The sequence below is a fragment of the Macadamia integrifolia genome, chromosome 7 (assembly GCF_013358625.1).
Source record: "Macadamia integrifolia cultivar HAES 741 chromosome 7, SCU_Mint_v3, whole genome shotgun sequence".
NCBI lineage: Eukaryota > Viridiplantae > Streptophyta > Magnoliopsida > Proteales > Proteaceae > Macadamia > Macadamia integrifolia.
Window position 1 is genome coordinate 5,035,481 of NC_056563.1, and position 27,775 is coordinate 5,063,255.

At 37.7% G+C, this 27,775-nt stretch overlaps 1 protein-coding gene across 2 annotated transcripts; it reads left to right on the top strand.

Annotated features, from left to right (window-relative positions):
* Positions 1–127: 127 nt before the first annotated feature.
* Positions 128–27,712, top strand: LOC122083807 (copper-transporting ATPase PAA2, chloroplastic). 2 transcript variants are annotated; one of them, XM_042651704.1, is made up of 17 exons: positions 128–883; positions 1,011–1,088; positions 2,381–2,478; positions 2,585–2,638; positions 4,157–4,243; positions 5,283–5,444; positions 7,389–7,499; positions 10,043–10,111; positions 10,979–11,088; positions 11,557–11,662; positions 16,197–16,263; positions 17,249–17,328; positions 17,434–17,888; positions 18,782–18,956; positions 20,004–20,135; positions 26,927–27,077; positions 27,365–27,712. In XM_042651704.1, exons 1-17 carry the CDS (start codon positions 265–267, stop codon positions 27,466–27,468), a joined length of 2,658 nt encoding a protein of 885 aa, XP_042507638.1. In that variant the 5' UTR covers positions 128–264; the 3' UTR covers positions 27,469–27,712. The 2 variants fall into 2 exon arrangements, with proteins under 2 accessions (XP_042507638.1, XP_042507639.1); XM_042651705.1 differs by lacking the exons at positions 26,927–27,077; positions 27,365–27,712 and having other exon boundaries at positions 19,993–20,125.
* The last annotated feature ends 63 nt before the right edge of the window (positions 27,713–27,775 follow it).

The window sequence follows — 27,775 nt, forward strand, 5'->3', positions numbered from 1 at the left end:
TATACAGAATGTCACATGCGCTCGTCCGTACCGCCGGAATTTTGCTCTTGCCCTTTACCGTCAATGATGTGATAGGGCGGCTATCAAGCTGAGGAAGATAAACACGTATAACACGTGTGAGGTCGCTATGTTGCCACGTCGGTCTAATAAATTAGAGCCTTTATTCCAGTTGGCTCTGTGGTGATCGTGAGACTTAAAAGTCATCCACTCATCCACCATTTGATAACTTTGACTTCTCAGACCTTCAACAGTTCAGTCCTGTCAATGGCAACGAATCTTCTACGCTATCCTTTCTGGTATCAGCTTAAACTCCTTCCAGTTTCTAAGACTAAGCCTGATGGACTGCCGTTTCGGTCAAATCCTCAAATCCACCGGGGAAATACACTGAAATTCCGACCCAATTCTCTGAAAGCCCAGAGCATTGAAGTCGGTTCCCCTGCAGGAGCACCTCCGCTGCAACGAAAGGGGGGCGTCGAGTCTTTGGTGCTTCTCGATGTCACGGGAATGATGTGTGGTTCTTGTGTTTCTCGTGTCAAATCAATCTTAGCTTCTGATGATCGTGTTGAATCGGTCGTTGTTAACATGTTGACTGAAACCGCGGCAATCCGTTTGAGATCGGAGGTGGTGGAAAACGGAATCCCGGTAGACATTGTGGAGGATCTGTCTCGAAGATTGACTGAACGTGGATTCTTGGCCAAGAGGAGGTATTCGGGGTCAGGTATTGGGGAGAATGTGAGGCAGTGGAAGGAAATGGCGGAGAAGAAGGAGGCCATGCTTGCCAAGAGCCGTACCAAGGTAGCTTTTGCTTGGACTTTGGTTGCTTTGTGCTGCGGCTCTCATGCCTCGCATATACTTCATTCCCTTGGTATTCATGTCGCTCATGGTAATGCATTTACTACATTACTCTCTTTCGTTCTTTAATTTTTAGCTAGGCTAAGTTGGTAACGATTGAGTCTAATACCTCTGTGCTTATGTGTCTTCCTTCTTTTTCTTTCGAATTATTGGTGTAGGATCATTTTGGGACTTACTGCATAATTCGTTCGTGAAAGGTGGATTGGCTATGGGGGCTCTGCTGGGACCAGGCCGAGGTCAGTTGTAAAACTTCTCATATTTGTTTAGCCATGGGCCATCTCCTGTGAAGTGAAAGCTGAAGAAATGTTATCAGAACGTAACTAGAACTTCAACAAAGGCGTGTGCTCCTAGTTTAATTAAGCTGTCCTTGAATTTGTGGGTTATGTTTTATGATATCTTTTATTTGATAATTTCGTTATCCCACAACAGTAGAATGCAGTATGGAAACTTAATTAAAACGTTGAAGCTGAAACCAGCTTTATGTTTCTCCACATCAGTTAAATCAGCAACTATAGACTGTAGAAATGTGCGCATTGCTGGCAACCATTATTTCCCGTAATGTTGGCCTGAGCTCAACCCACGTGGATAGAAGACTCCTGGATTTTTCATCTTTTCCACCTTGAGCTAAAATAGTTAAGATTCTGCTTCCTTAAACCAAACAATAACCTGCACAAGAAAGACCCATCACAATTCAAAGGGTGCCATTAAAAATGTAGTAGTGACTCAGTTGGTAAAGACCAACACCTCAAAATTAAGAGGGCATGAGTTCAACTCTCCTTGGGGCCTAACTTCAAAAAAAGATTAAAAATCTATCAATACAACTGCCAAGAAGTAACATCCACAAAGTGGGCGGTTCAAATCCTCTCTGTTAGTCTAGCATAAGCAGCACTTAAGTGGAAGAAAGGGCTTCAAGCATACATAAGCAACTGTACTTGTAAAACTGTGGCCAGCCATTCTCCAATCAAATTATGTCTTGGCATCTCATTCTTGAACCAAAGTGTACCATTTTAAACAGAAGCTTCAGGATATTGTAATGAATAATTCCCTTGCCAAACCTTTTCTATGGGCTAAAGGATTGTGGTGAACAAAATCACAATATAAGGTTAAGAAGCCTGCCTCCTCTCTCTCTCTCTCTCTCTCTCTCTCACACACACACACACACACACAACCAAACCAAGTAGCTCTTAGTAGGTGATCAAATTTTGGGTGACCTTAATCATACCTAACACTGATATTTGGATATTTTCTTTCACAACTTGGGTTTGAATCTCCAGCTAATTGTGTGGGCTGTTTGTGTTGATCTGTTATATGAGCTAACATTTTCACACTTATCTTTATTAAGGAAAATTACTTGTTTTTGCTTTCATATCCCAATCTCTGACATGAGATGCATCTCATTGTTAAAAACATGTATTTCCCAATAATAAAATGAATTCAAGCTGGCTGCTAAAGGTCACAACTCAACTCCACTCAACTAAGCTTCATCCAAAGGTCACCATTCTTATTTCATGCTTTTAAACTATCGCAGATTTGCTCTTCGATGGTCTACAAGCATTTGTAAAGAAGTCGCCCAATATGAATTCTCTTGTTGGATTTGGATCAATTGCTGCTTTTCTTATAAGTGCGGTGAGTTTATTCAAAGTTGATATTGTGCTCGGAAATGATTTTTTTTTTTTTTTTTGTTAATCACCTTTCTGGGGCACTGTGGTAGTTACAAATGTCTTTGTTGCAGGTGTCAGTGCTGAACCCTGGGCTTGAGTGGGAGGCGTCATTCTTTGATGAACCGGTGACTTGTTTTACTCTCACTGTTTCCAGTATTTTGATTGAAATCTTGATAATGTACATTATTCTTGCTTTTATGGAACTGTTATCATTATAGAGAAGAATCTTTGTAGAAAGCAGTCAACATGCTTTGATCATGTTAAGTAAAAGGGAAAAAACCCATCTACAAAATACTAACATCTGGATTCCATCGTCGTTCTCTGCATTTATCTTATACAGGATTTGAAAACCAGTGTTCGTGGAAATAATGGTCCCTCCAAAAAACATCATGAGTTGGAGATGTTGAATGCTTGCACCCTTTAATGTAGAACTAGAATCATAAGTGATCCTAATCCTAGGCAGGATCTGAAATTCTGGCTGAATAGAGAATACGTCCTCCAATAGGCTTGGTTCTAGCTCTCAAACACTCTCTCACAACAAACAATTAAAAGGGAAATAAGAAAAGAAAAAGAATTCGATAAAGGATTGAGAAGGAGGAAGAAGGAGGTTAGGTTTTGGGCATTTCACTCCTCAAGTTTAGGCATCTCACCCAACTGCATCCCACAACACAACAACATAAACCATCTTTTTTGTTTAACTAAAATATGTCTTCTCATTATAATTAATGGGCTTTAAATAGCCTTACATTGCTTGGACACAAAGAAATAACAAAAAAGGAAACTAATGGACTGAAATAAGACTTTCTAATTTGTGTCTAACTTGCTAATCAAACTTGACAAAATTAGAAACTAACAATTGAACATAAAAGGAAACTAATCTAATTACAAATAGGAAACTAATTGCTTAACCAAAAAATAAACTAACTTGTACACAAAAATAGAAACTAAATATTATGCTAGCTGGACCAAATCAATGGCTGATGGAGATATTCTCTTGCAGCTGAATAAGGGACAGTTGTATAGCTTCTAGAAGATCCTTTTGAAGACCAAAACTTGCTCAGAAAATACTGTTCACGTGAATAGTAACACCAGTTATGGAAATTGCTGGACAGGTTGGATTGATGGCTGCTTGGGCTCTTCTAGAAGACCACTTATGAAAGTAAAATATGCACTATTCAAGGGGGCTGCTTTGCTGGTTCAATGGCTGTATAAGTGGACCAGCATAGGTGCAAAATTGGGCCAACAAAGATGGATCGACGGGACGAAACCAGGTCCAGACTTGGGACAGAGCTGAATCATGGTTTGGTCAGTTGGAGTCCTCCTTTTGACAGCCCTATCTACATCACCCTTTGTCTGGCCCAGCCTCTTGCCACCCCTAGAGTGACTAGAGTGCTATTATAAGTTCACCCCCAAGTACAAAGTATTATGCAAGGTTGTCATTTTATTTGTATGACCCGCTATTTTAAAAGATAGAAATGAAAGACCATGCTACCCTGACAGTTTCAAAGAGAAATGTGTTTGATCTTCTGAACTGTCTTTTTATTGTGATTCCATGTTTTAATTCAATGTTTGGTTGATTGAAGGGCTCTTAGTTTTAACTTTCTGGTTAAGTTTCTTATTAGGCTGTTGTGTTTTTAGTATAGGTCATGCTTCTTGGTTTTGTACTTCTTGGACGTTCTCTGGAAGAAAAAGCGAGGCTCAGGGCTTCTAGTGATATGAATGAACTCTTAGTAAGTGCTAATATCCTTGATTTCTATGATTCTGAATTAGGTATTCCTTAGATTAGGATATTTTTGCCTGTTTTACAATTACTTCTCCTTAGCACCACCTGCACTTCTTGTTCCCTGCCCCCAAGATTATGGGAATGGGTTCTTGATGATTCAGGATTGATCTAAATACATGTGTAAACTGATAAGATTTTCTGTACTCAAGAGTATGTAGCACTAACATGAATAGATAGCTTGAAAGTGTCTATCAATGTACTTGTTGCCTCATATTCATTTTTCTTTTCATTCTTTTGAGCTGGGTGCCACACCTTACAAAACACACCCTTCATAAAAAGGGACTGGGTAGTGTGGTTTCAAATTATGAGGGTAGTTATGGCAGATTGAAAGGTTTCGGCTCCTTGTTACAGATAAAAAGGGTAATTCTATGAGTAAGTGGACTCTCCAAAACGTACTCATATGATGAGTTGTAGGAATCTTGTTGGCCATCCCTCTGAAGCACAATGGCATGGGAAATTATTTCGAGGCATTGACAAGTTACTTTTCCTATTTATATAGCCCTTTGAGAACTGTAGGAAAAGGTGCTGCAAGTAAAAACTGTATTGTTTTTCAATATGATCCTAGGTATCTTTTCATTTTTAAATTTGATAGAAAAACGGACCATAAAATTTGTCCTTGCAAATGGCTGGTAATCCTGTTGATACTTTACAGTTTACACCAGCATGGGAAGAGTGAGAAGAATTTGTGAGTTTACCCAAAGTGGAAGTATAAATAAATTCTTCAACGTAACAGCACCGATAGATGCCCTATCCCTTCATTAATTCTTCTAGCAAGTTATAATAAAGTATGGCATAGTTAGCATTATCCCTGATGCGTCATCAGTGCATTAATCAACTAGTCCATTCTCAGTTTCTTGTCTGCTTTGTTTGAACCTGATACTAGTATCTCTCTGTTAAAACAAAGCTTATTTCTGTTTATTCTTATGCTTCCCGAAAATGTAAATTAGTTCTTTTAGGATATTAACACAATGGCATTGTTTTTATAGTCTCTAGTATCATCTCAGTCACGATTGGTGGTTACATCCTCTGAAGGGGATCCCTCTGCTGATGTGCTTAGCTCTGATGCGATTTGCATTGAAGTGCCTACTGATGATGTTCGAGTCGGAGACTCAGTGCTAGTTTTTCCTGGGGAATCTATTCCTGTAGATGTAAGCCATTTAAGAAACATTTTCTCTTCATATTGCATTCCCTAATAATGATGAGAAACCAATGGGTTTATGTTGTTTCAATTATTATCTAATATTGTATCATGATTTTCCCTTGTTGTTTGTCATTGAACTATTATATCTGTGTATGTTAGCGGTTTCTTTCTGGACCCAACTGCTGCAGATTCTCTAATGTGTCTTGCTGTTGTCCTGTTTCCTTATTTACATTTTGGCTGAATTGGACTGTAAACAATTACTCTTGTTTTGTTTCCTTATATCCTCTTTGTCGAAATGACACTTAGACTAACTTTTTCCAGAATATCATGCATCCAGATTATGAGAAATTTCCCCCTGCAAAACATAGTCCTAGCTTGAAAAAAGAAGTATATTACTTCACAAGTTGATATTTTTTGCTTAAATTAAATAAAAAAGTTGATAGTGATTTAAAATACAAAGATTCTTATATACTTATTTTGGATCTCAAAACCTTTCTTTACAATTTCCGTATCCTCTAAACCAGCTGGTTCCTTCATCCTATGCTTGACTAGATCATTCGTGTAATTGCTGAAAAATAAAGGGATACAACTAAAACATTTTTAGATAATTTTCTTCAATAACACCTATACAGTCTTGAGATCACCTCATGACTTTTGTCAGCACTCTTGGGTACATGTTGCCTAGTTGATAGTTTTAGAGTGTAAGGTTAATGTTGCGTGTGTAAATTTCGAGTGTAAACTTTGAGATAGAGCTCCTGTGTGAGCTTCATTAAAAAAGATAACCACGAAATGAACAGAAAATATTTGTTGAGACATTTATCTTTTATGAGGTTATCACACTACTAGATTCATTCTTTCTGGCATAGCTTAATGTGTAGTAAAACAGTATTTCTATTCTAAGGTTTATTGTTTCCACCATGGCTTAATTTTGATTTTTAAGCTGTGGTGTCATTTTGACTTACTATAACCATCCTCTTTTTCTCCCTTTATTTTTATCCCACATGTGCATATGCACTTTCCTGGATAGGCGAGTTCGAACACATGATACTGTGATCTCAGTAGTGCATCATCCCCTTGATTTACAGGCTTACATTATCTCTTTCAAAAATTGATGTTGAGTTAATTCTCTGCAGTAATCTGATTGCACCCCAACCCGTAAGGAATATGCAGACTTGTGGCAATTGTGGAAACCAATGAGAGTGCATAAATTGATTTGATCAGTATAGTTCCTTCTGTATATGAACTGTGTTTCTGTTTTAACAAAAATGATTCCATGAAGAATGAGAAAGAGATTCTTGGAAGAGAAGAGAAAACTCTGCACTTACAGAACCCACTTCAGTAGAGAAACAATGTAAAATGACGATTCTGAAGAATTAAGGCACTGTTTGACAACGTTCCTAAAAATGTGTTTCTGCATTTTCCTGTTCCTAGAAACGGAGAAACAGGGTAAAAAGCGTTTGATAATCTCGTTTCGTTCCACCTGTTTTTAGAAACATAAATAGGAATTTATGAAAACTTATGTTACAAGAAACGGCTGTGATGAAACAAGTTATACTTGTTTCGTCGTTTGTAGAAACAAGTGAAGGCAACAAATTGTGGATTTGTGCACAATAAAAAAGCCCAAAAGTGAGAAGCACGACTCTTCTCAAGCTCAAAAGTAAAGGAATTTTTTAAGCTCAAAAGTGAGGAGCAAGTTATCAAACAACAATGTGTGCACAAATCGATCCAAGAAACATGTTTATCGAACACCCAAAAATCCGTTTCTGTTCCCAGAAACGTGAAGATTCATTTCTGCTGTTTGTCAAACGGTGCCTAAATCTATGCCAAATACAAGCCCAATCAGAATAATTCCGGGAAGGGAATACTCAATTTCAGAGTTCTTTCGCAATATTTTCTGAGTTGTCTGTATGCTTCTCAAAATTTAACAAAAGACTATTAACTACTTGTGCAGGGGAGAGTTCTTGCTGGCAAAAGTTTCGTGGATGAATCCATGCTCACAGGGGAATCACTTCCTGTATCTAAGGAAAGAGGGCTGACAGTTTCAGCTGGGACAATAAACTGGGTATGTTGTTGTATGGATTGATCTAAAACTTTGACAAACTTGTATGAAAAGGTTGAGAAAAGTTTATCAATATTTTCAGTTAATAAGAATTAAAAATATGCCAGATTTATTATATATATATATATATATTATATAATGCAAAAAGGATGCAGGAAAAGGAAAAATTCATCATGCTGCACAAGTCACATGTGCAAATAAGATATTAAGAAAAGGGAAAAACTACACATTAAATATGCATACAAAAACTAATATAATCAAAAGATTAGAAGTTTTTAACCGTTACTAGAAAATAATGGTTGGATAGATGATGTTTGAATTTTACAGGAAGACTCCCCTAATGTTTTCATCTGTAGCTAGATCTGAGTCATAATATTATGTACGATAGTGGGTTCATAATTGATTTGTTCTTTACAATTACTTGTGTGAATAATCTAGAAATCAAATAAATTGGAAAACTGTTCAACTTATCTTCCATTGAAATGGATCCACTAGTGGATAAGTGAAAGAATATGGCTAAGATTAGGAAAGAAGTTCATGATTTACATCAAACCATAACTCTAGTGATAACTTAGATAAATATTCTAAAAAAATAAAGCTGAACAAGTTACTGATTGGAGATTGATGAACAAGAAGAAGTGAAGCATATACATAAATCCTACTAAAATGGGTAGATAAAGTTAGCTTGTTGGATAGGTGGCAACTCTGATACTAGTCCACATTTACACAATGTGAAAGTGATGACAATTGATGCATATCAACCATTATGGTATACTCTATTCAAAGTAAGCTATATGTTTCACATGAATTTGAAAGTGAATGAGGTAATTCATAAAGATGATAGGGGAAAGTATAGAGGGCTCATATGTATTACTTGTATCTTAAAAAAACTACCACCCCCCCAAACCCCCAAAAAAAAAAAGTGAAGAAAAAAATTAGGAATGGTCAACTTCATTAGATCAGAATGTTTTACTTGGGACGTCTAATTTTATCACTCTAAAAATAATCGAAGAAAATGGTTTTTGATCATAAGAAATTGGGTTGACCTGGTCAGTGATTGATATGAGATAGAGGTTGGGTGTCTTCATTCAAGACATACAATGACGATGATGATGATGAAGATGATGACTATAGTAGTAATTGTAACAAAATATTGGAAATTCTCCATTCTACGATTCCATGAAGAGAAGCTTGCACACACCACATGGCAAATTAGTTGGTTCTGAAATTTCATGGGAAATTTGTCCACATTATTATGTCTGAATTTTTTTTTCATATCCAATTTGTCTGTGGAGATATGAAGATTTAAGAATTGGTTGAAAGTGTTAACTTTGCGACTGCTTCAGTTTGACTGTTGAAAATACTAGGTTTAAACCTAAAAACTGGAATATGTGGTTGAGGGACCCCAAATTTTTCACGTGGCTAATCCATGGGTTCCAGAATCCATCCGATGGGTGGTTCATCAACCTGAGCCCTCACGTGGCTCAGAAAATGATGACCATGAACCCAAGCCTCTTTTGAAGGTGTAGCGGAACCAAGATCTGAAACCAGTACCTGTGAAATAGAAGAGAGAGGAGAGAGAAGAGAAGAGAAGAGAGAAAGAACGATGGGAGAAGCAGGGAAATCTGAACCACGATAGATTCAGTGTGTAGTCCTATCATATTGGCCTCTTGCTTTATTTATAATGTCAGCTATTAGACTCTTAGTAGGTTTCCTAATAAGAGTGTATGTCTAACTACAAGGAGGTAAACTAATAATAAAAGACTAAACAGTTTCTATGACAAAACATACACCACGATAGGGACACTCCCCCCATCGTGATCAGCTATAAACAAACTGAAGTACCGCAGGAGAATAATACCCCCGGGTTACATATCTTAACAGAAGGCTGTGAAGAAAAACCATCACCTAAGAATAATAATGATATATTATTATTATTATTATTATTATTTATTAATGTAAAAAAATTATGATTTAGTTCGTGTGCATTCCATTTTAGGTATAGAGACAAAAAAAAGTGAGAGATAACAACTACGAAAAAATTTCTAGAAATATATAGAATTTCAAGATAAGGAACAGAGGAGAAAAATAACCCTTACACAACTTACTCTTTCATTATATAGATACTTATGCAAGATGAGGTTTATATTTGCAGAACATTATGTGATTTATGATATTATCCTAGCTTCTCTCTGAATTTTGAGCATTGTTACCTTTTCTTCTTGGTGAAGATCTCAATGTTTATTTTTCTTTCACTGTTCAACCTCTTTTATTGACCAGTTCTTTGTGTTCAGCATATTGAAAAGTGTATCTAGCTTACTCAATTGATCAGTTCTTTGTGTTTAGCATATCAATGAGTGTATCTGACTTACTGGATCGCCTTCACACTGACTCACTCTTCTTATTACCCCTGTGAACCACATTTGTTTATTTGTTTCATAATACTTCTCTCTTAATATCTCTAGTTTCGTTTCTATTTGTTTCCCCTTTTTGATGAGTTTCAGTTTCAATAATTGTGTAACCGCAATTATAACATTTTTTTCTAGGATGGTCCTTTAAGAATTGAAGCCTCTACCACTGGCTCTATGTCAACAATTTCCAAGATTGTTCGCATGGTGAGTACACTACTTTCTTTAACTATCAAACAGTGCATGCTTTACTTGTTTCATGCATCAATATCTTTTCTGTAAGTAGCTTTACGTGATGCCTACTATGATAGGGTAGTTAGAGACCACAGTCCAACTGCAAGTTTGACATGGCTGATGACACTGTACATTATATAAGACATATGTATATATTCTGGATGCCATAAGGTTCTATTTATGGGGTATACTGTTTGAATGTGCGTCTCATTGAAATTCTAATTTTATGCATTTGTAAAATTTGAGATCGCAACATGTGCTTTATCATAGTCATGATGTGGCCATGAATCATAGCTCTGCGTTTTGTTTACCGAACAGTGAAGAATAGTAACATGAATACAATTGTCCTGTTTATGAAGAGAAAAAAAAAAAAGGATCTCCCTTTGGTCTATTATAACCGTGATAACTGGCCCATCGTTAGTTCTGATGGATCCAAATTATCATGTGGATACTATTTATGAATCATTTGTATGCTTTAGCATGAGATTGTAGTTTTTTTTCCCCCTTCTTTTCCTCTCCCTTTTTGGTTGAAGACTGTCTGTTGAAGTAGAATGGACACGTATTTCCGTAATCATGTTATAAGTTTTAGCATATCTGTCGATGTGAAAGTAAGTTTCATGATGATGCCTTATTTTTGTTTTTCAAGCTTATTTAGAACTCAATGTTGTTGGTGATGGTAAAGCTGGGTATAACCAAACAGTTCAACTTTAGGGCCTAAAGGGTTGTATTAACGTCTGAAGTAATTAGCCTTGATGATTAACTGATGCTTAAGAATCCTAAATCTGTAGCATAAATGCAAAACCTGAACTGTTTCTAATAGCTCTATAAATTATCCTTCAGGTTGAAGAAGCTCAAGGCCATGAGGCACCCATACAAAGACTTGCTGACTCAATTGCAGGGCCATTTGTATATAGCGTAATGACTTTGGCAGCAGCAACATTTGCTTTCTGGTATGAATTTTCCTATGTTACTTGTTTTCCTTTTGAGAAAAATCTTTTGCCAGGATACTGTGATCACAATTCACAGTGGGGAAAATACATAACAATTGATCTGGAGAAAATTTAATTGGTAAGAAAGCCCAAAGTGGAAGGGAGGGGGAGAGATTTCCAAATATGTTTAGTCATTGGGCTCACTGCCCCCACTTTGCTAGACATGCAAGGGGCTTAATGATATCATGAGATAATGGAGGCAGTGCCAGGCTCCAGGGGCTTTTGCACACCAAACTGAACTTGACCCTGTGAGGATTATTTGAAAATCCAATAAACAGATGCAAGGCAAGGCTGGTCTTGGGTTTAACCTTTCCATTGCCATCCTTTATAACAATCCTTGTTTGAAATTTATAGTACCCTTTTTTGGTTCATTCATCAGTCATTCTGTTTGATGATGTGTAACATATTGTTTGTTGTATTTTTTTTTAGGTACTACATTGGGGTACACATCTTTCCAGATGTGTTGTTCAACGATATTGCTGGGCCTGATGGAAACCCATTGCTTTTGAGCTTGAAGCTTTCTGTTGATGTGTTAGTGAGTCCTGATTGCTCAAGAACCACTCTCTATTTCAAAGAATAAGTTTCATAATCTGTATAATCATTTGTAGTAACCTCAAACTTCATGTACGACCCTTGTTTTCTAGTTTCAGCCACTCATTTCCCCCCCCCTCCCTCTTTGATGCTTCTGTTTTGGATAATTTGGTTAACAGAAGTGGCTTCTGATAACCAGATTTCAGAAGAGATCCTAACTTCACATTGTGGAGTATGACATTGACTGAGATTTGCAAAATAAGTAGACATGCTTTGGAATTACCACTGATTTCTTATATGAATCTGAATTACGCATGCAGTAAAATATTATTGTGTATTAGTATGGAATATCATGTATCCTCTTTTATGGGGATTTTTTATGTTTTTTCATGACATTTGTGGGCTACACCTAGAGATTTTTGAGTGATCACACCCACCAAAAGAGAGAGAGAGAGAGAGAGAGAGAGAGAGAGAGAGAGAGAGAGAGAGAGAGAGAGAGAGAGAGAGAGAGAATGGTAAGGAGAAGATAACCCGACTGTTGCTGCAGATTCCGCTTAGTGAAGACCTGCAATCAACATGTAACAAACTGGCCCGGAGGGACCGGGAAAGTGGCTCCGATGCCTAAATCAATATTGGAGTAAGGAATGGAGAAGATGAAGTAAACTCAGAGTGTTCTAAGTGACTTACCCTTATTTTTGCTAACGCCCCCTTATATAGTGGTCAGTGCTCTCGCTCATTGGATGGCTGGTTGCCATCTTTGCTAAAGTGAACTGGAGCGCCATTGGTGTAAAGGTCATTTTCTCAGTCAGGGTGGCTGATCTCATAAAGGTTAACCTGACTATGGTTACTTGCAGATCTGATAACCGTCAACCTAACCAAGGTTGAGTTTGGGAACCATGATTAAGTTTATAAACGGTTACGGTTGTCATTATCCTAAGGTTAGAGAAGAATTTAGCTGATATATGGTGGAGATGAACCATAGGTGAGACACATGGTTGGTACAGATAGCATCCTCAAGATAGGTAAGAAATGACGACTAACTCCTGGTCGACGAGGACGACCAAACTCTGATAGGTAGGGATGGCAAAATCTCAATTGGTAGAACCGACCAAAAATCTGGTCGGTAGAAACGACCAAACTCGTGGTTGGAACACATAATAGAAGTGCTCAGTTTTGGTAGTATGGAACCGACCAAACGTGGTCAGTACTTTTGACTGCTTCATCCTTTATATACATGTCTGTCTTTTATTGGCTGCTTCATCCTCCCACGCCTCGAGGTAAGATGATGTCAGCCCATATTAAATACACCTCAAACCCTTGGATACCATCCTGCTTTCAAAAAGCTGGGGAGGGTATTAACTAACAACTGCCTAAGTAGCCGACCACAACACAAAAAGGAGGGCACCCCCACGATGCCGAGCAGATAGTCCATGAGAAGTCAAGCTGAGGGCACCTTTTCATCTACTCCCTCGACCTTTCATCAAAGCTCAAGGGAGTGGGGGCATCTGATATACCATAAGTACAACTAGACAATAAAACACAAACACGCATATAAAGGATGAAGCAGTCAAAGTACCGACCATATGACCAAAAGCGAGCACTCCTACTATATGTGTTTCGACCATGAGTCTGGTCGGCTCTACCAATTGTGATTTTTCCATCCCTATCTATCTGAGTCTGGTCGTCCCCACCGACTGGGACTTAGTCGTCACTATTCACTTATCTTGAGGACGCCATTCATACCGGCCACGTGTCTCACCTATGGTATTCATCTCTATTGTCAGCTAAATTCCCCTCCAACCTTAGGATAATGACAACCGTAATCGTTTACAAACCTAATCATGATCTCCAAACTCAACCATGGTTAGGTTGACGGTTATCAAATCTGCAGATAACCACGGTCAGGTTAACCGTTATGAGATCAGACACCTTGGCTGAGAAAGAGACCGTTCCACCAATGGTGCTAAAGTCCACGTCAGCAAAGATGGCAACCAACCATCTAATGAGTGAGAGCACTGGCCACTATATGAGGAGGAGTTAGCAAGAATAAGGGTAAGTAACTTAGAATACTCTGAGCTCTACTTCATCTTCTTCCTTTCCTTACTCCAGTGCTGATTTAGGCATTGGAGCCTCTTTCCCGAAGCACCCCTCTGGGCCAGTTTGTTATCTGTTGATTGCAAGTCTTCATTGAGCGGGAATCTGCAGCAACCCCAACTAAATTCTTTGGAAGGGAAAATAATTATATTAAATAGGATCCTTTCTTGAAAGGGAAAAAATGAAGAGGAACTGTTTGTTTATTCTCATCTTCCTACCATACACATCCTTTTATGGACAGGAACAAATACAGTCATCTGTGGTACTTAAAGAATACCCTATGTACAGAATGAAATACATCCTTTGGCAAATCTTGGAATGCGGTAGTTGGTTGGAATTTGAGTGACACTTCAGGGGCCTTTTTTCTGTTCCTTATATTTGTAGCTTGTTCTTGATCTCAATATTCAAGGTTGTCAACGGGTCAGACTTGACGTGGATTCAAGCTAATTAATAATCAGAGGATCCAAAGTATTATTATTGATCTGGGGGATCTTGACAACCTGATCATCAAGATATCCAATCATCTCAAGGGGCTTCAAAGTTTATTTTCTATTATAAATTCTGTCTAAATAATACATTTTTTTTTTTTTTTACAGAAAGTTTATATTTTTACCCTGCTAAATAAATGAATACATCTTATACCATATAAATAGTGGCTTACATGTCGTGCAACGGTTAAGTTACACCATTGCAACATGTTGGTCACAGGTTCAAAACTTGGAAACAGCCTCTTCTGCGAAGCAAGTGGTTAGGCTTCATATGTCTGCCCCTCCCAAACCCTGCAGTAGCAGGAGCCTCGTGCACTGGGTTGCTCTTTTATGTTATACCATATAAGTATTTATAGCAGGGATTGTCTGAATAACACCTCTATAGTATAGTTTTTAAGGCGACGGAGGCATTCGAGGGTCTTTCGGAGTGCCTTAGCGATAAGGCGGGCGTAAAACGTCGCCTTATTGACTAAAGCGTTCCTGTGTAATATTTTTATAAAATCAATCTATTTGGCTCAAATCCTAGTTGAATCCTATTACTCATTTGTTAAATAAATATTAAAGGTTCATATTCATTCCAATGTAAGATATTCATCAAGAAAACAAATCAATAAAGTGAATAAATTAAGTTCATCTTCATCAATCATCAATCATCAATCATCATAACATATTAACATATAATATAAATACATAATTATGAAACAAAATTATAAATATAAAGAAAAGAAGACATAAAAAATACAAGTATTTATTATACTTACCTCTATGATGCCAAAATGAGTGCCTAAGCCCTAAGGTCATCCACTATATTTCTACTCCTGTCAAAGAAGAATGAAGCTCACCGCTGCCAGAGCAAAATGGTCGCCTGGATTAGTGGTTCTTCCTTGTTCCTTGATTCCTTCTCAAAGCCCTTTCTTAAAACCCTTGACAAAATCCAAACCCTATTTGTGAATTGTGTTTTTGTTTTGGTTATTTTTGGTGGAGTAAAGCTGATCCCATACATCTCAAGTGTTAACAAAACCATACACCTACCAATAAAAAAAAAAAACCCATAAGGCGCCACTTCATGCAAGGCGGAGCACTGCCTTACCATCTCTAAACCGCATCAGCGCTAAGGCGCTAGTAAGGCGACACCTTAGCAGCGCCTTAAAAACTATGCTCTATAGGTGTATTTAGAGCTTGTTACCTTTTGACTACCCCTTGTTTTATTCCCAAAAGCTCTTTAAGTTGGGGTAAAAGAGGGTTTTCAAGATTATTTTTATGTGACTTACCATTATGTCATTTTTAAAAATTGTTATAGCCTTGCCCACTTTTCTGAGTATAAATGTGAAATGACAAGGTTTTTCCTCAATGAAAGGAAAATGTGTGATAAATTAATGGCCAAAAATAAAGTTGCAGATTATTTGACACCTTATGGGGTGTCAATTAGAAAATCCCTTTTAAGGATATATTATACATAGTACATCATATAAGTATTATATATGCTGTATGTTATATATTTCCTATGATATGATATGAAATATCCTTGAACATATTGTCTATATTAATTGGATTTGGATCTTACTCAGGAAAACCTTGATTGACCTCTCATCCGATAAAGACGGATCTATCTTAACCATTTCGGATGATAAATGCAGAAAATTCTACCCAGTTCGCATGATTTATGAACAAGCCGGACTTGGAATTGGATTTGGGTTAAGATCCAACCCATTGACAGACCTTCCCATTATTATCCGTTGTTGTTTCTTATTACCTTTCCTTTCTAAATCTGTTGCAGAGTTCAATCTGACTTTATTCATTAATGGTAGGAATGATGCAGTACATGACACATGAAGCATCATTGTTAACACTGCCTCTGATGTACATATAAATCTCTGTTAAGTGTTGAGCAAACTTTCTGAAAACAAAGCATATATTATTGGCTTCTGACTGGGGTTTGAAACTTTTTTTTTCCAGGTAGTTTCCTGCCCCTGTGCCCTTGGCCTTGCCACACCCACTGCGATCCTTGTAGGCACATCTCTCGGTAGACTGTCTAACCTGTTCAATGTCTATTGGTTTATATGCAAGGACATGAAACATATTTATAATTGATCGTTTTTGGTTATTTTATGTGCAAGTATGCAATCTACATGATCATATAACCAGTGTAAAAAAGGCTTTCTGTTTCCAACTTATTTTGATTGTTCTGCTCCTTCTCTGCATGTTGTCTGAAATTATATTTCCAGAAATCCTTGGCACATCCTTTTGATAGTTAACCAAATGATTTTACTGCTAAGAGAGCAAGACGGTACAGGGCACAGTACACAACAACAGAAACAAAAGGCTGAAACCAAAGGAACCCTTAGAAGAGATTAGACAATCAGATACAACCCCAAGTGCAGGGACTTCCTGTCAACCTCAACCCCAGCCAATCCATTAGTTAAGGGGTTGGCAGATCTCATTCTCCAGGAAAAAGATAAAGTGGGAATCTCCAAGGACCATTAGAGAAAGCCTGAATCTACCTAGTCACCATGTTAAAGTCATCCATAATGATAGTACTCTCAACAATTGAATATAGAAATTTCCACACCCTTGATGATGGTCATAATTTCAGCAGTGAGAGACTTGACACACTCTATGTCTTACCAACTTTCTTTTGTTCTCATCCATGCCATCAGTATGCCTGCTACCTGATCATATTGACTTCAATTCTGCACACATATTCTACCTCCTCTGATTGATGCTTAAGGGCATCAACTGAATGGTGTGAACCATATGCTCCATACTAGGCTGAAAAATGTTCTTGGAGAGATACTCCTTTTCTGTTTAAATTAATTTCTTGAGGTTGTTTTTTCTGTTGATGGAAATGACATGTGCAATGTGGGAGTCATTCAAATGCAGAAAGTCCTAAGTGCAATGAGAAGAAAATTTTGAAAACAGTGGCAACTATGTTTGGGGTCCATTCGCCACTGTTTTATATTCACTGGAGTCTCTAATCGTTCCTTTCTTCAACATTGACATGCGAGCAGGGGCAAAACAAGGACTTCTTATAAGAGGAGGGGATGTACTGGAACGCTTGGCTGGCATAGATTTGATCGCGTTAGATAAAGTATGTCTTTTGTGGCATAGATACAGTATGCTATTTGTGTGTGTGTTCTTTATGCTATCTTATTGAAAGTCCTATTTCAGCTAACTTATTGTTCGCAACATCCAGACAGGGACCCTCACAGAAGGAAGACCTTCTGTTTCTGCTGTCTCTTCATTGATTGACAATGAAGAGGAGATTCTTCGGATTGCTGCTGCAGTGGAGAAAACAGCATCACACCCAATTGCTAAGGCTATTGTAGACAAAGCAGAATCACTGAATTTTAAAATCCCTAGCACAAGAGGACAATTAACAGAACCAGGTTTTGGATCCTTGGCAGAAGTGGATGGGTCTTTGGTTGCAGCTGGAACGATTGAATGGGTTCATGAACGTTTCCAGATAAAGACAGCACTATCTGATTTAATGGATCTGGAGGGTATTGTGAAGCACCTATCATTAAATGAGGTCCCATCAACAAACCATTCAAAAACAGTTGTTTATGTTGGACGTGAGGAAGAAGGTGTAATCGGAGCAATTTCAATATCTGATAGTTTACGTGATGATGCTAGATCAACCATAATGAGGTATTTTGTTTTCCTGTAAACAGTATTCTGTGGCATACTTACACACACCAGTACATTGTTTAAGTTGCAAGTAAAGCAAGAGCTGTGGATTCCACCGTCAACCTTGTTATATTGATGCGGACCAGGGTCCTCAAGAATTCCTATGGAACCTAAGCCAATGGGATCTTCGTAAAGGATAAAAAAGTCATGGAAAATGGAGGCTAAGTGACTTGGGTATTCAGTATTGTTTTTGTCAAATTTTTACTCTTTTGCTATTGGACAGCAAGGGCAATTTTTTTTTTATTTTGTGCTTAGTAGTTTTATTTCATATTTATCCAATTTATTTTAGTTTGGGTTAATTTTTGGTTTGACAGGCGGTAAGCTAGTTTTTATTTTCTAGAATTCAAAGTTGAGTCTGCATCTATTCTGATTCCTTTTCTTTCGGTCTTTTTTGAAAGATATCAAAGTTGAGTCAAAGATATTTAGAAAGTATCAATTTGTTAGTGTTCAAGTGTTCATTTCATGATTCGTAAAGCCTAATCTTTGTCTTTGCTTTTGAAGATGCTCTATATGATATTCTAAACATTTTGAGTCTCAATTAAGTTATGTCCTTTGAAGCTTTCTCACCTTTTGTCCACATTTCATAAAAGCTATTAACTATATTGATTCACCCCACTGCATTTATCTGCCTTTGTAATTACTATCTTTGTTGGATGCAGTTAGTATGAATGGGAAAACACCATCAATACCCAGAATTTCCAAAGAAATATAATCTCGAGTATTAAATCAATTTAGGGAGCAGTGCTCTATGACTATCTCCATCTCATAGTCTTTTGTAATAGAATATATGCTAATTATTACTCTATATTAATTATTATCAGTTTCATTTTCTTACTTCATCATTTTAATCTAAGCCTCCAGCGAAGGGGTATCAAAACAGTGCTCCTTTCAGGCGACAGGGAAGAGGCAGTGGTAACGGTAGCCAATGCCGTTGGAATTGGAAGTGAAAGCAGAAGTGCATCTTTAACTCCACAGCAGAAGTCTGGTGCCATATCAGCTCTTCAAGCTAAGGGACATCGTGTTGCAATGGTAAACAAAATTCTAATGGAGGCCTCAGTAATCCAGAAAAATTTGATCCCCTGTTAATAGAACCTTACCCCCCCCCAGCACCCAAAAACTATCATACAACAAAAAAGAGAAAAAAATGGAATTATTTATTAATATATATATGACATTTTTAAGGTTCTAGACTTCATTCACATGAAGGGGAAAGCTTTTCTTAATACCATCTTATTTTTAAAAATAAACTAGTGTAAAAGGAAAATTTCCCTCACACCTAGTAACTCGAAAAAATCGATTTTTTTTTTATGGATTTTTCCTTCCTAGTAAGTTAATGTAGTTTATTTTTAGGCTATGAGCTTCTACTTCCCATCCTTTCCAGTTGCTGCTTGCAAAGTGCATTTAAGAGTGGGAGAGGGAAAGATTTGTCAGCTTAAGTTTTCCCTTTTCCTGCCTAATATTGAAATGCAATTCTCTAGCAGAAAATTTTGAGCCAGATAGTTTATGTATGATCTGGTATGCTTTATCTTTTTTATGGATTTTAGAGTTTATTTTATAATGGTAGTTTCTATAATAGGTTGAATACTTTTCTACTCTTCTGGATACCTGAGGAGAGCATTTCTTCTTGTTTCCGTCTTTTTTTTTGGAAATTTTGTCCTTTTCACTTTTTCCCTCTGATTTTGGAGCATCAAGGCATGTCTCTGGAGAAGGGGCAAAGATTTTCATTCGAGTTTCTGATTAATCGTTGTTGATTTTGCTGATAAATTTCTCTGTTTGTGTGCCATTGTGGGAGTGCATGTACGTTTATAAATCTTTTATGTTGCTGCATATTTTTTACCCAGACCATTTTATACCCAAACTAATCATGAAAGTAAATCTGGTTTTCTCATTTATGCCCACATCACGTATGTTAGTTATGTTTCAATACCTGAGGTGTTTCCTAAGTAGTTGAGGTGGTGTAAGGTTTACTAAGATGCCTCATCTCTTGAAGCAAGCAATATGCAGATACTCTCATAATATGGTATTCCTGTAGAGAAAGTGGAATGAGTATCTGACACAAGTATAGTTCACTTGAAGGTGGGAGATGGCATAAATGATGCACCTTCTTTGGCCCTTGCTGATGTTGGGATTGCTTTGCAAGTTGAAGCGAAAGAAAATGCTGCCTCTGATGCAGCATCTGTTATTCTTCTCGGGAACACACTTTCACAGGTATGCCTTTTTGCTAGAACCACATTTTGTAATGCCCTTTTTTTAAGTGGAGTTGTAGCTTATGTAGTTTCTGCTTCCAGGCATATATAACTGTAACAAGAAGTTGGCATTGATGATATATCACCAGATCTTCAATCTAGTACTTTTGTGTAGAAATGCAACCCTAAAACGATACAGAAGATAATGGAAAAAATAGAACAAACAATGCACACAGATTTACGAGGTTCGGCAAGGTTGCCTACATCCCCGGTGAGATGAGATCCTGCTTCACTATCAATGGAGAATAGGATTACAGCGCTTGTCCCTCACATCTCTCAGTATTGCTTGCATTATAGAGAAAGAAACCCTCGCTATAAATATATAGCGAAAAACCCTAATCCAAAAAGTACACAATTGCCCTCAAATAAAAAATTCGAGCGGGGGGCTACTCCTCCTTACACCCCCTGCTATGCAGGGGGACCTCTTACCCCCCTTGCAACCCCACAGCCCGCTAACCAGCTAGCGGGACCGCCGTCCTACTTGTCGAGGCGCTGCACCAGTACTCCCTAGGTTAAAATATGACGGAATACAAGACAACATAAACCAACAATCTTCACCTTGGCTTGAATTCTGTCGAATCTCCTATAAAGATATCCTGTAGACGTCTTCATCCCCATACCTCATCAGAGGTATAAACCCGCACCTATTTGGTGCGCCCCTCATCTTCAACAATGAGTAACATTAATCAAGTCCAAACAGGACTCGAACTTCTCTGTAGTAACTGGCTTGGTAAACATATCTACAGGATTGAGATTTGTATGAATTTTTCTCAAGTAAATACTACCTTCTGACACAAGCTCCCTGATCTTGTGAAATCTCACATTAATATGCTTTGTCCTTGCATGAAACACCTGATTCTTTGTAAGATGTATGGCACTCTGACTGTCACAATGTAACACTATACCTCCTTGCTCCAACCCCAACTCACGAACCAATCCAACCAACCAGACTCCTTCCTTGGCAACCTCAACTTCCGCCATGTACTCTGCCTCTATAGTGGACAATGCAACTGTAAACTAAAGCATCGGCCCTCCATGATATAAGTCCACCAGCCAATGTAAATACATATCCTGTAGTAGACCTCCTCTTGTCTAAATCACCGGCATAGTCAGAATCAACATAATCCGCCAATTCTGTGGAACTTCCCTTACCACTGAACATAACACTTGTATCTTTAGTCTTACTCAAATATCTGAAAATCCACTTAATTGCATTCCAATGCTCCTTCCCTGGATTACTCATGTATCTGCTAACAACACTGACTGCATAAGACAAATCCGGTCTGCTATATAAACCATAGCATACATGAGACTCCCAACTGCTCTAGCATACGGGACCTGAGACATATGCTCCACCTCCTCATGTGTTGTAGGGCATTCCCTTTCAGATAACTTAAAGTGACTGGCTAACAGAGTGCTAATCGGCTTAGCCTTTTCCATATTGAAACTCTCTAGCACCTTTTCAATATACCTCTTCTGAGTTACCCAAAGTTTACCTGCATTTCTATCTCTAAGGATTTCCATGCCAAAGATCTTCTTAGCAGCACCAAGATCCTTCATCTCAAATTCAGCACTCAACAAAGACTTCAAAGAGACTATATTATGTTTGTTCTTTGCAGCAATGAGCATGTCATCAACATAAAACACTAACAAAATAATGGAATTATCACTTAGTACTTTATAATAAACACAACTATCATACTCACTTCTTGTGTAACCAATCTTCATTATATGAGAATCAAAGCGCTTGTACCACTGCCTAGGAAATTGCTTAAGACCATAAAGCAACCTCTTAAACAGACAAACATGATCTTCCTTTCCCTGCACCTTACAACCTTTAAGCTGCTCCATGTAAATCTGTTCCTCCAAGTCACCATGAAGAAATGCAGTCTTCACATCAAGCTGTTCAAGCTCTAAATTATACATGGCCACCAAAGCAAGTAGTACCTTGATCGAAGTGTGTTTCACCACTGGAGAGAATATTTCATTGTAGTCTATCCCCTCCTTTTGTGCATAGCCATTGGCTACAAGTCTGGCCTTATACCTTTCACGCTCCTTCTCAGATGCTACCTCTTTCTTACGAAAGACCCATTACACCCAATGATTTTTCTTCCCTTGGGTTTTTCCACAATCTTCCAAGTCTTGTTCTTTTGTAGAGACTCAATTTCCTCCATCATAACTGCCATCCATTTATCATGTTGTGCATCACTCAAAGCATCATGGTAGGAAGATGGATCACATGTACCTACAATGAGGGCATAGGCAACCATGTCCTCAAACTCGTATCTCACAGGTGCTTTGTGAGTACGTTTCCCTTTACCCTTTGCCACAGTACAGGGAACTTCTACTGCTTCGTGTTGTCCTGGTAAGTCACTTGATGACTTATTCTCTCTTGTTGTTTCTGACTCACCTAACTCCACCTGCACAGTAGAACCTTCTTTATTTTCATCAACTGCTTATGAATTGCAATTTGACTTCACCATATGAGACTCATCAAACACGTCCCTGCTAACCACAACTTTTTTGTAAACTTAGATCTCACAACTTGAATCCCTTTACGCCTTTCTTAAAACCAAGAAAGATATATTGCTTAGACTTTGAGTCTAACTTGAAACTCTGCTCACTCTCAACATCTGCATAGGTTGGACAATCAAATATTTTTAGAATAGAATAAATCTATTGGTTTTCCTATCCATACCTCTTTAGGAATTTTACAATTAATCACCTTTGATGGAGACCTATTGATGAGAAGACACGCCATATTGATTGCTTCTGCCCAAAATCTCTTGCTCAACCCTACATTCAGCCTCATACTTCGAGCTCTTTCTAGAAATGTTTTGTTCATCCTTTCAGCTACACTATTTTGCTGTGGTTTCTTTGGAACCGTGAAGTGACGTGTAATCCCTTCAGTTTTGCACAATTCTAGAAACGGCTTGTACGTGTACTCTCCTCTATTATCTGTTCTCAAGTACTTAATTTTCTTTCCTGTCTTTCTTTCTACCTCAGCTTTTCATTCCTTAAATTTAATGAACACCTCACTTTTATGCTTTATGAAGTAGATCCAGATTTTCCTTGAGTAATCATCAACAAAATTCACGAAGTATTCTGCCCCACCTTTAGATTTTGTTGTTAAGGACCCCATACATCGCTGTGTACATAATCAAGCACCCTTTTACTCTTATGTTTTACAGTTTTGAAACTAACCTTACATTGTTTCCCGAACACACAATACATGTACAAGTTCAGTTTACAAGTTTTCACTCCCTTCAACAGTTTCCTTTTATGAAGCTCCATCAATCCTCTTTCTCCCATATACCCTAACCGCATATGCCATAGATAGGTATCATCTGTATCAAATCTTGCATTTGTAGTCACAGACACTGTTAGTTAAAACGGGAACGGCAAAAAAACAGAAACGTACGGTACGGGTTTTAAACAGATAAAAATGATGAACAGTACAGTCAAAAAAATAGGGAACGACAAACGGACGAAAACGAATGGTACGAGTATTAAACGTGTAGTTTTCAAAAAAACAAAACCAAAAAAACGGTGATATACACATGCAATTTGAGAGATTATTACCTGTATACATGCATCTAATGTTCCAAAAGCTCTGGGAGTCCCAAGATAAAATAGCCCAATGGGCTATAAGAAAATGAGATGTTGCTAACTTTAGCTTCTCCTTACTCAATGGGCTATAAGAAGATGAGATTTTTTTTCCTATAGATAGTATGGAAGTTAAAAACCAAAAACCAAGTACCATATTGTCTTCACTCTTCACTTTAACTAATAGTTTTTTTTTTTTTTAATAATTAATTAATTATTTTAATAAAATTCCTATTTCACCCTTAAAAAATGGATACGCGTTTAAAACGGATTCTTTTGTCATTTCCCTTTTTTTCGTATTGTATAATAGCATATGGGAAAACGCGTTTTAAACGGCAAAAAAACGTGTTTTAACTATGGTTTAAAGTATCTCCGATACCGATACCCTCCGATACGTATCTTAAATTTAGCTGACCGATACGATACACACCGATACGATACATGGAATTTTCAAAATCCTTTCATATCAATATATATCCTATGATACATACTGATATTCAGCAATACACCACTGATACACATCGATACGATACAATATGCACCAATACGACTATGAAAATTATAAAATCGAGATGAAATGTATGTTTCGGTATGTATCAGTATGTATCGATCGGTACGTATCGGTAAGTATCGATATGTACTGATATAGTGCACCACGGTCACATAATGACCAAGATGGGTAATTTTTCAGAAAACTCGATTTTTTGAGGGGTTTTTGTTCCAAAGTTGTTGCTAGTCATATTTTTCTCAAACTAAAGTAGAAATCAATGTTGAAAACAAGGATTTTACATTTATGGGACAACTACAAACCTTGAATTCTTAGTGCGATACCCTTAATTTAGTGTTTATGTATAATACACGTTATCAATAGCTTTTTTTTACAAATTCTTTATGTAAAAGTGTTTAAAAAAATGTTTCCTATCCATTTATATGTGTATCTTTGGCGTATCTTAGCGTATCTCCGATACGATACAATACACTCCGATACATATCTTAATTTTGGCCGACCGATACGGCGATCGATACTGATACTTTAATCCTTGGTTTTAACTAACAGTGGTCACAGATGCTCCACCTATAATTGTGCTCCCTATGAGTCTGTATAAGTTTCCAGTTAGCTATCCCTTCATGACAACCATGACACCCTTAATTACTTTGAGAACTCCACCTTCTGCTATGTACTTGCAGCCATTTGAGTCAAGTGCCCCCCAAAGATACTAAGTTTTTCTTTAATTCTGATACATGTCTCACATCTGTTAAAGTTCTTATTATCTCATCAAACGTCTTGATTTTGATAGTGTCTATCCCAATGGTCTTGCATACAGCATCATTCTCTATTAGGACAGACCCACCATTATATGATTGATATGTATCAAACTATTCCTTATGTGGACACATGTGATATGAACATCCAGAATCTAAAATCCAAGAATCAAAAGGTTAATTCTTACCTAATGATATAGAGAATATATCTCCACCATCTGAACTGTCAGCCACACTAGCTTCCTTAGATGCCTTATCTACACCTTTCTTCTTCAAGTCCGCCTTCTTCTTCAAGCACTCTCTTTTCAGATGACCTTTTTTCTTACAATAGTAACAAGAGACCTTTGTCTTTGCCCCTTTTGATTTCAATCGACTCTTCCCATATCCATTCTGATTTGATCTCCCTCTTTCCTGCTCCTTGTCACCTCCGAAAAGACCTTCTCCTTGAGATTTTGTATTACTGGCCTTCTTCCTTGTATCATTGGACATGAGGGCAACTGCGACTTCATCCATCTCAACCTTCCCGTACAAGAGAGTCATTACCAGGTGATCATATGATTCTGGGAGCGACGACAACAATAATAACGCCTTGTCTTCATCCTCGATCTTAACCTCTAGGTTTGCAAGTTTACTTACGATCTGATTGAATATGTTAAGATGCTCTAATAGATCCGTACCTTCCTCCATCTGTAGAGAATACAATTGCTTCTTCACGAACAACTTGTTTGTTAAGGACTTCGTCATATAGATGCTTTCAAGTTTCGCCCATAACTACGATGCAAATTCAATACGCACAATATATTGTAAGGCATCATCAGAAAGATTCAATCGAATAGCACTTACCGCCTTTTCCTCCATCTCTTCCCACTCTTCGTCAGTAATTTTTGCAAGTTTCTTCGACTTCCCCAACAATGTTTTCGCCAAACCCTGTTGTATCAGAAGATCCTTCATCATTTGACGCCAAAGGGTGAAATTGTTCTTCTAATTGAACCGCTCGATATCATACTTGACATTCGATCCCTTCCCTACCATCGTATAGTAAACCTTAGAAAACGGAAACCTAGAGCTCTGATACCAATTTGTAGAAACGCAACCCTAAAACAATGCAAAAGATAATGGAAAAACAGAACAAAAAATGCACACAGATTTACGAGGTTTGGCAAGGTTGCCTACGTCCCCGGTGAGATGAGATCATGCTTCACTATCAATGGAGCATAGGGTTACAGCACTCGTCCCTCACACCTCTCAGTATTGCTTGCATTACAGAGAAATAAACTCTCGCTACAAATATATAGCGAAAAACCCTAATCAGGAAAGTACACAATTGCCCTCAAATAAAAAATTTGAGCGGGGGGCTGCGCCCCTCTACACCCCCTGCTACTGCCCCCACGGCCAACTAACCAACTAGCAAGACCGTCGTCCTGCCTGTCGAGGCGCTGTACCAGTACTCCCTGGGTTAAATTGTGACAGAATACAAGACATCATACACCAACATTTTGGATATGATGGATGATAGATTCATGTTTTCATTGTCTGTAGATGCTAGATCTTGTTTGGATTTAGAACTTTTATTTACTTTTGTAGCTTATCGTTAAATCTCAAAGTTTTTAGTTTGAAGGTTGCAAGCTCTGTTACCATTGTTAGCCCAGGAAGGATGTGTTTACGCTGACTGTTGTTTTAACTATTTGACAGTGGACCATTTTATCCTCCTTTTTTTTTTTCCGGGACAAGTAAGAAAATTTACAGCCTTGATTGCATCACTTGTTTGGTTTCCATGATGCAAACTTATAGTGGTGTTTCAACTCGTAGTTTGCAATAGATACATGAATGAATGCAATTATTCCTGCATTGATTTTCCTAACTGGTCAATTTTGTGGACTTTAGGTGGTAGATGCACTCGACCTGGCACAGGCAACAATGTCGAAAGTGCGTCAGAATTTGTTATGGGCAGTAGCATATAATGTTGTTGCGATCCCAATTGCTGCAGGGGTATTACTTCCACAATTTGATTTTGCTATAACACCTTCACTTTCAGGTGAGGAAAATAAAATTATTAGATATTTTAAGTCATCTTTAGAACTGGATCTGTTCTTCTGCTTTACCACACTTTGTGCAATCTATTGGATCTACACTCTGTGTGTGCCATGAAGGAGATCATTTTAATGGATTTTGAATAATGGGATGATCAGCTGGCCTGATTATGGCTCGACTGCTCTCGAACCAACCTTCTTCAAATCATGGAAGAGTCCTGAGACTGCTCCATGAACCAACCAGGGATTGTCAATTTAGGAATTACCTTATATTTACATTTTGCTTCAACAGGTGGGCTGATGGCTTTGAGCTCTATATTTGTTGTCACCAACTCACTGCTTCTACAGCTTCATAGACCTGCTACAAAGCAAGAGAACCAAACAGCTAACTACTGAAGCTGAATTTCAGGTGGTATGGTTTCTATCATTTAAAAAATGAATAGGAACAAAGGTTTTTTTAGTAAGGAATGGAATATAAAGAAAAGCTGTGAGATTATATGTTTCCACAGTTCAATGTTATAAACTTTGTCCTATTGCAAAGTTCTATGTAGGCCTAACAATCCAAAGCGGCAAAGCATCTTATTCTTGAGGATCACTATGCCCTCAAGATGTAAAGAGATCGGTGATGCCCTCCTTCTTCTTCTTCTTTTTTCTTTTTTCTTTTTTTTATTTGGTAAATACCAGTAAGGAAGACAAATGGGAC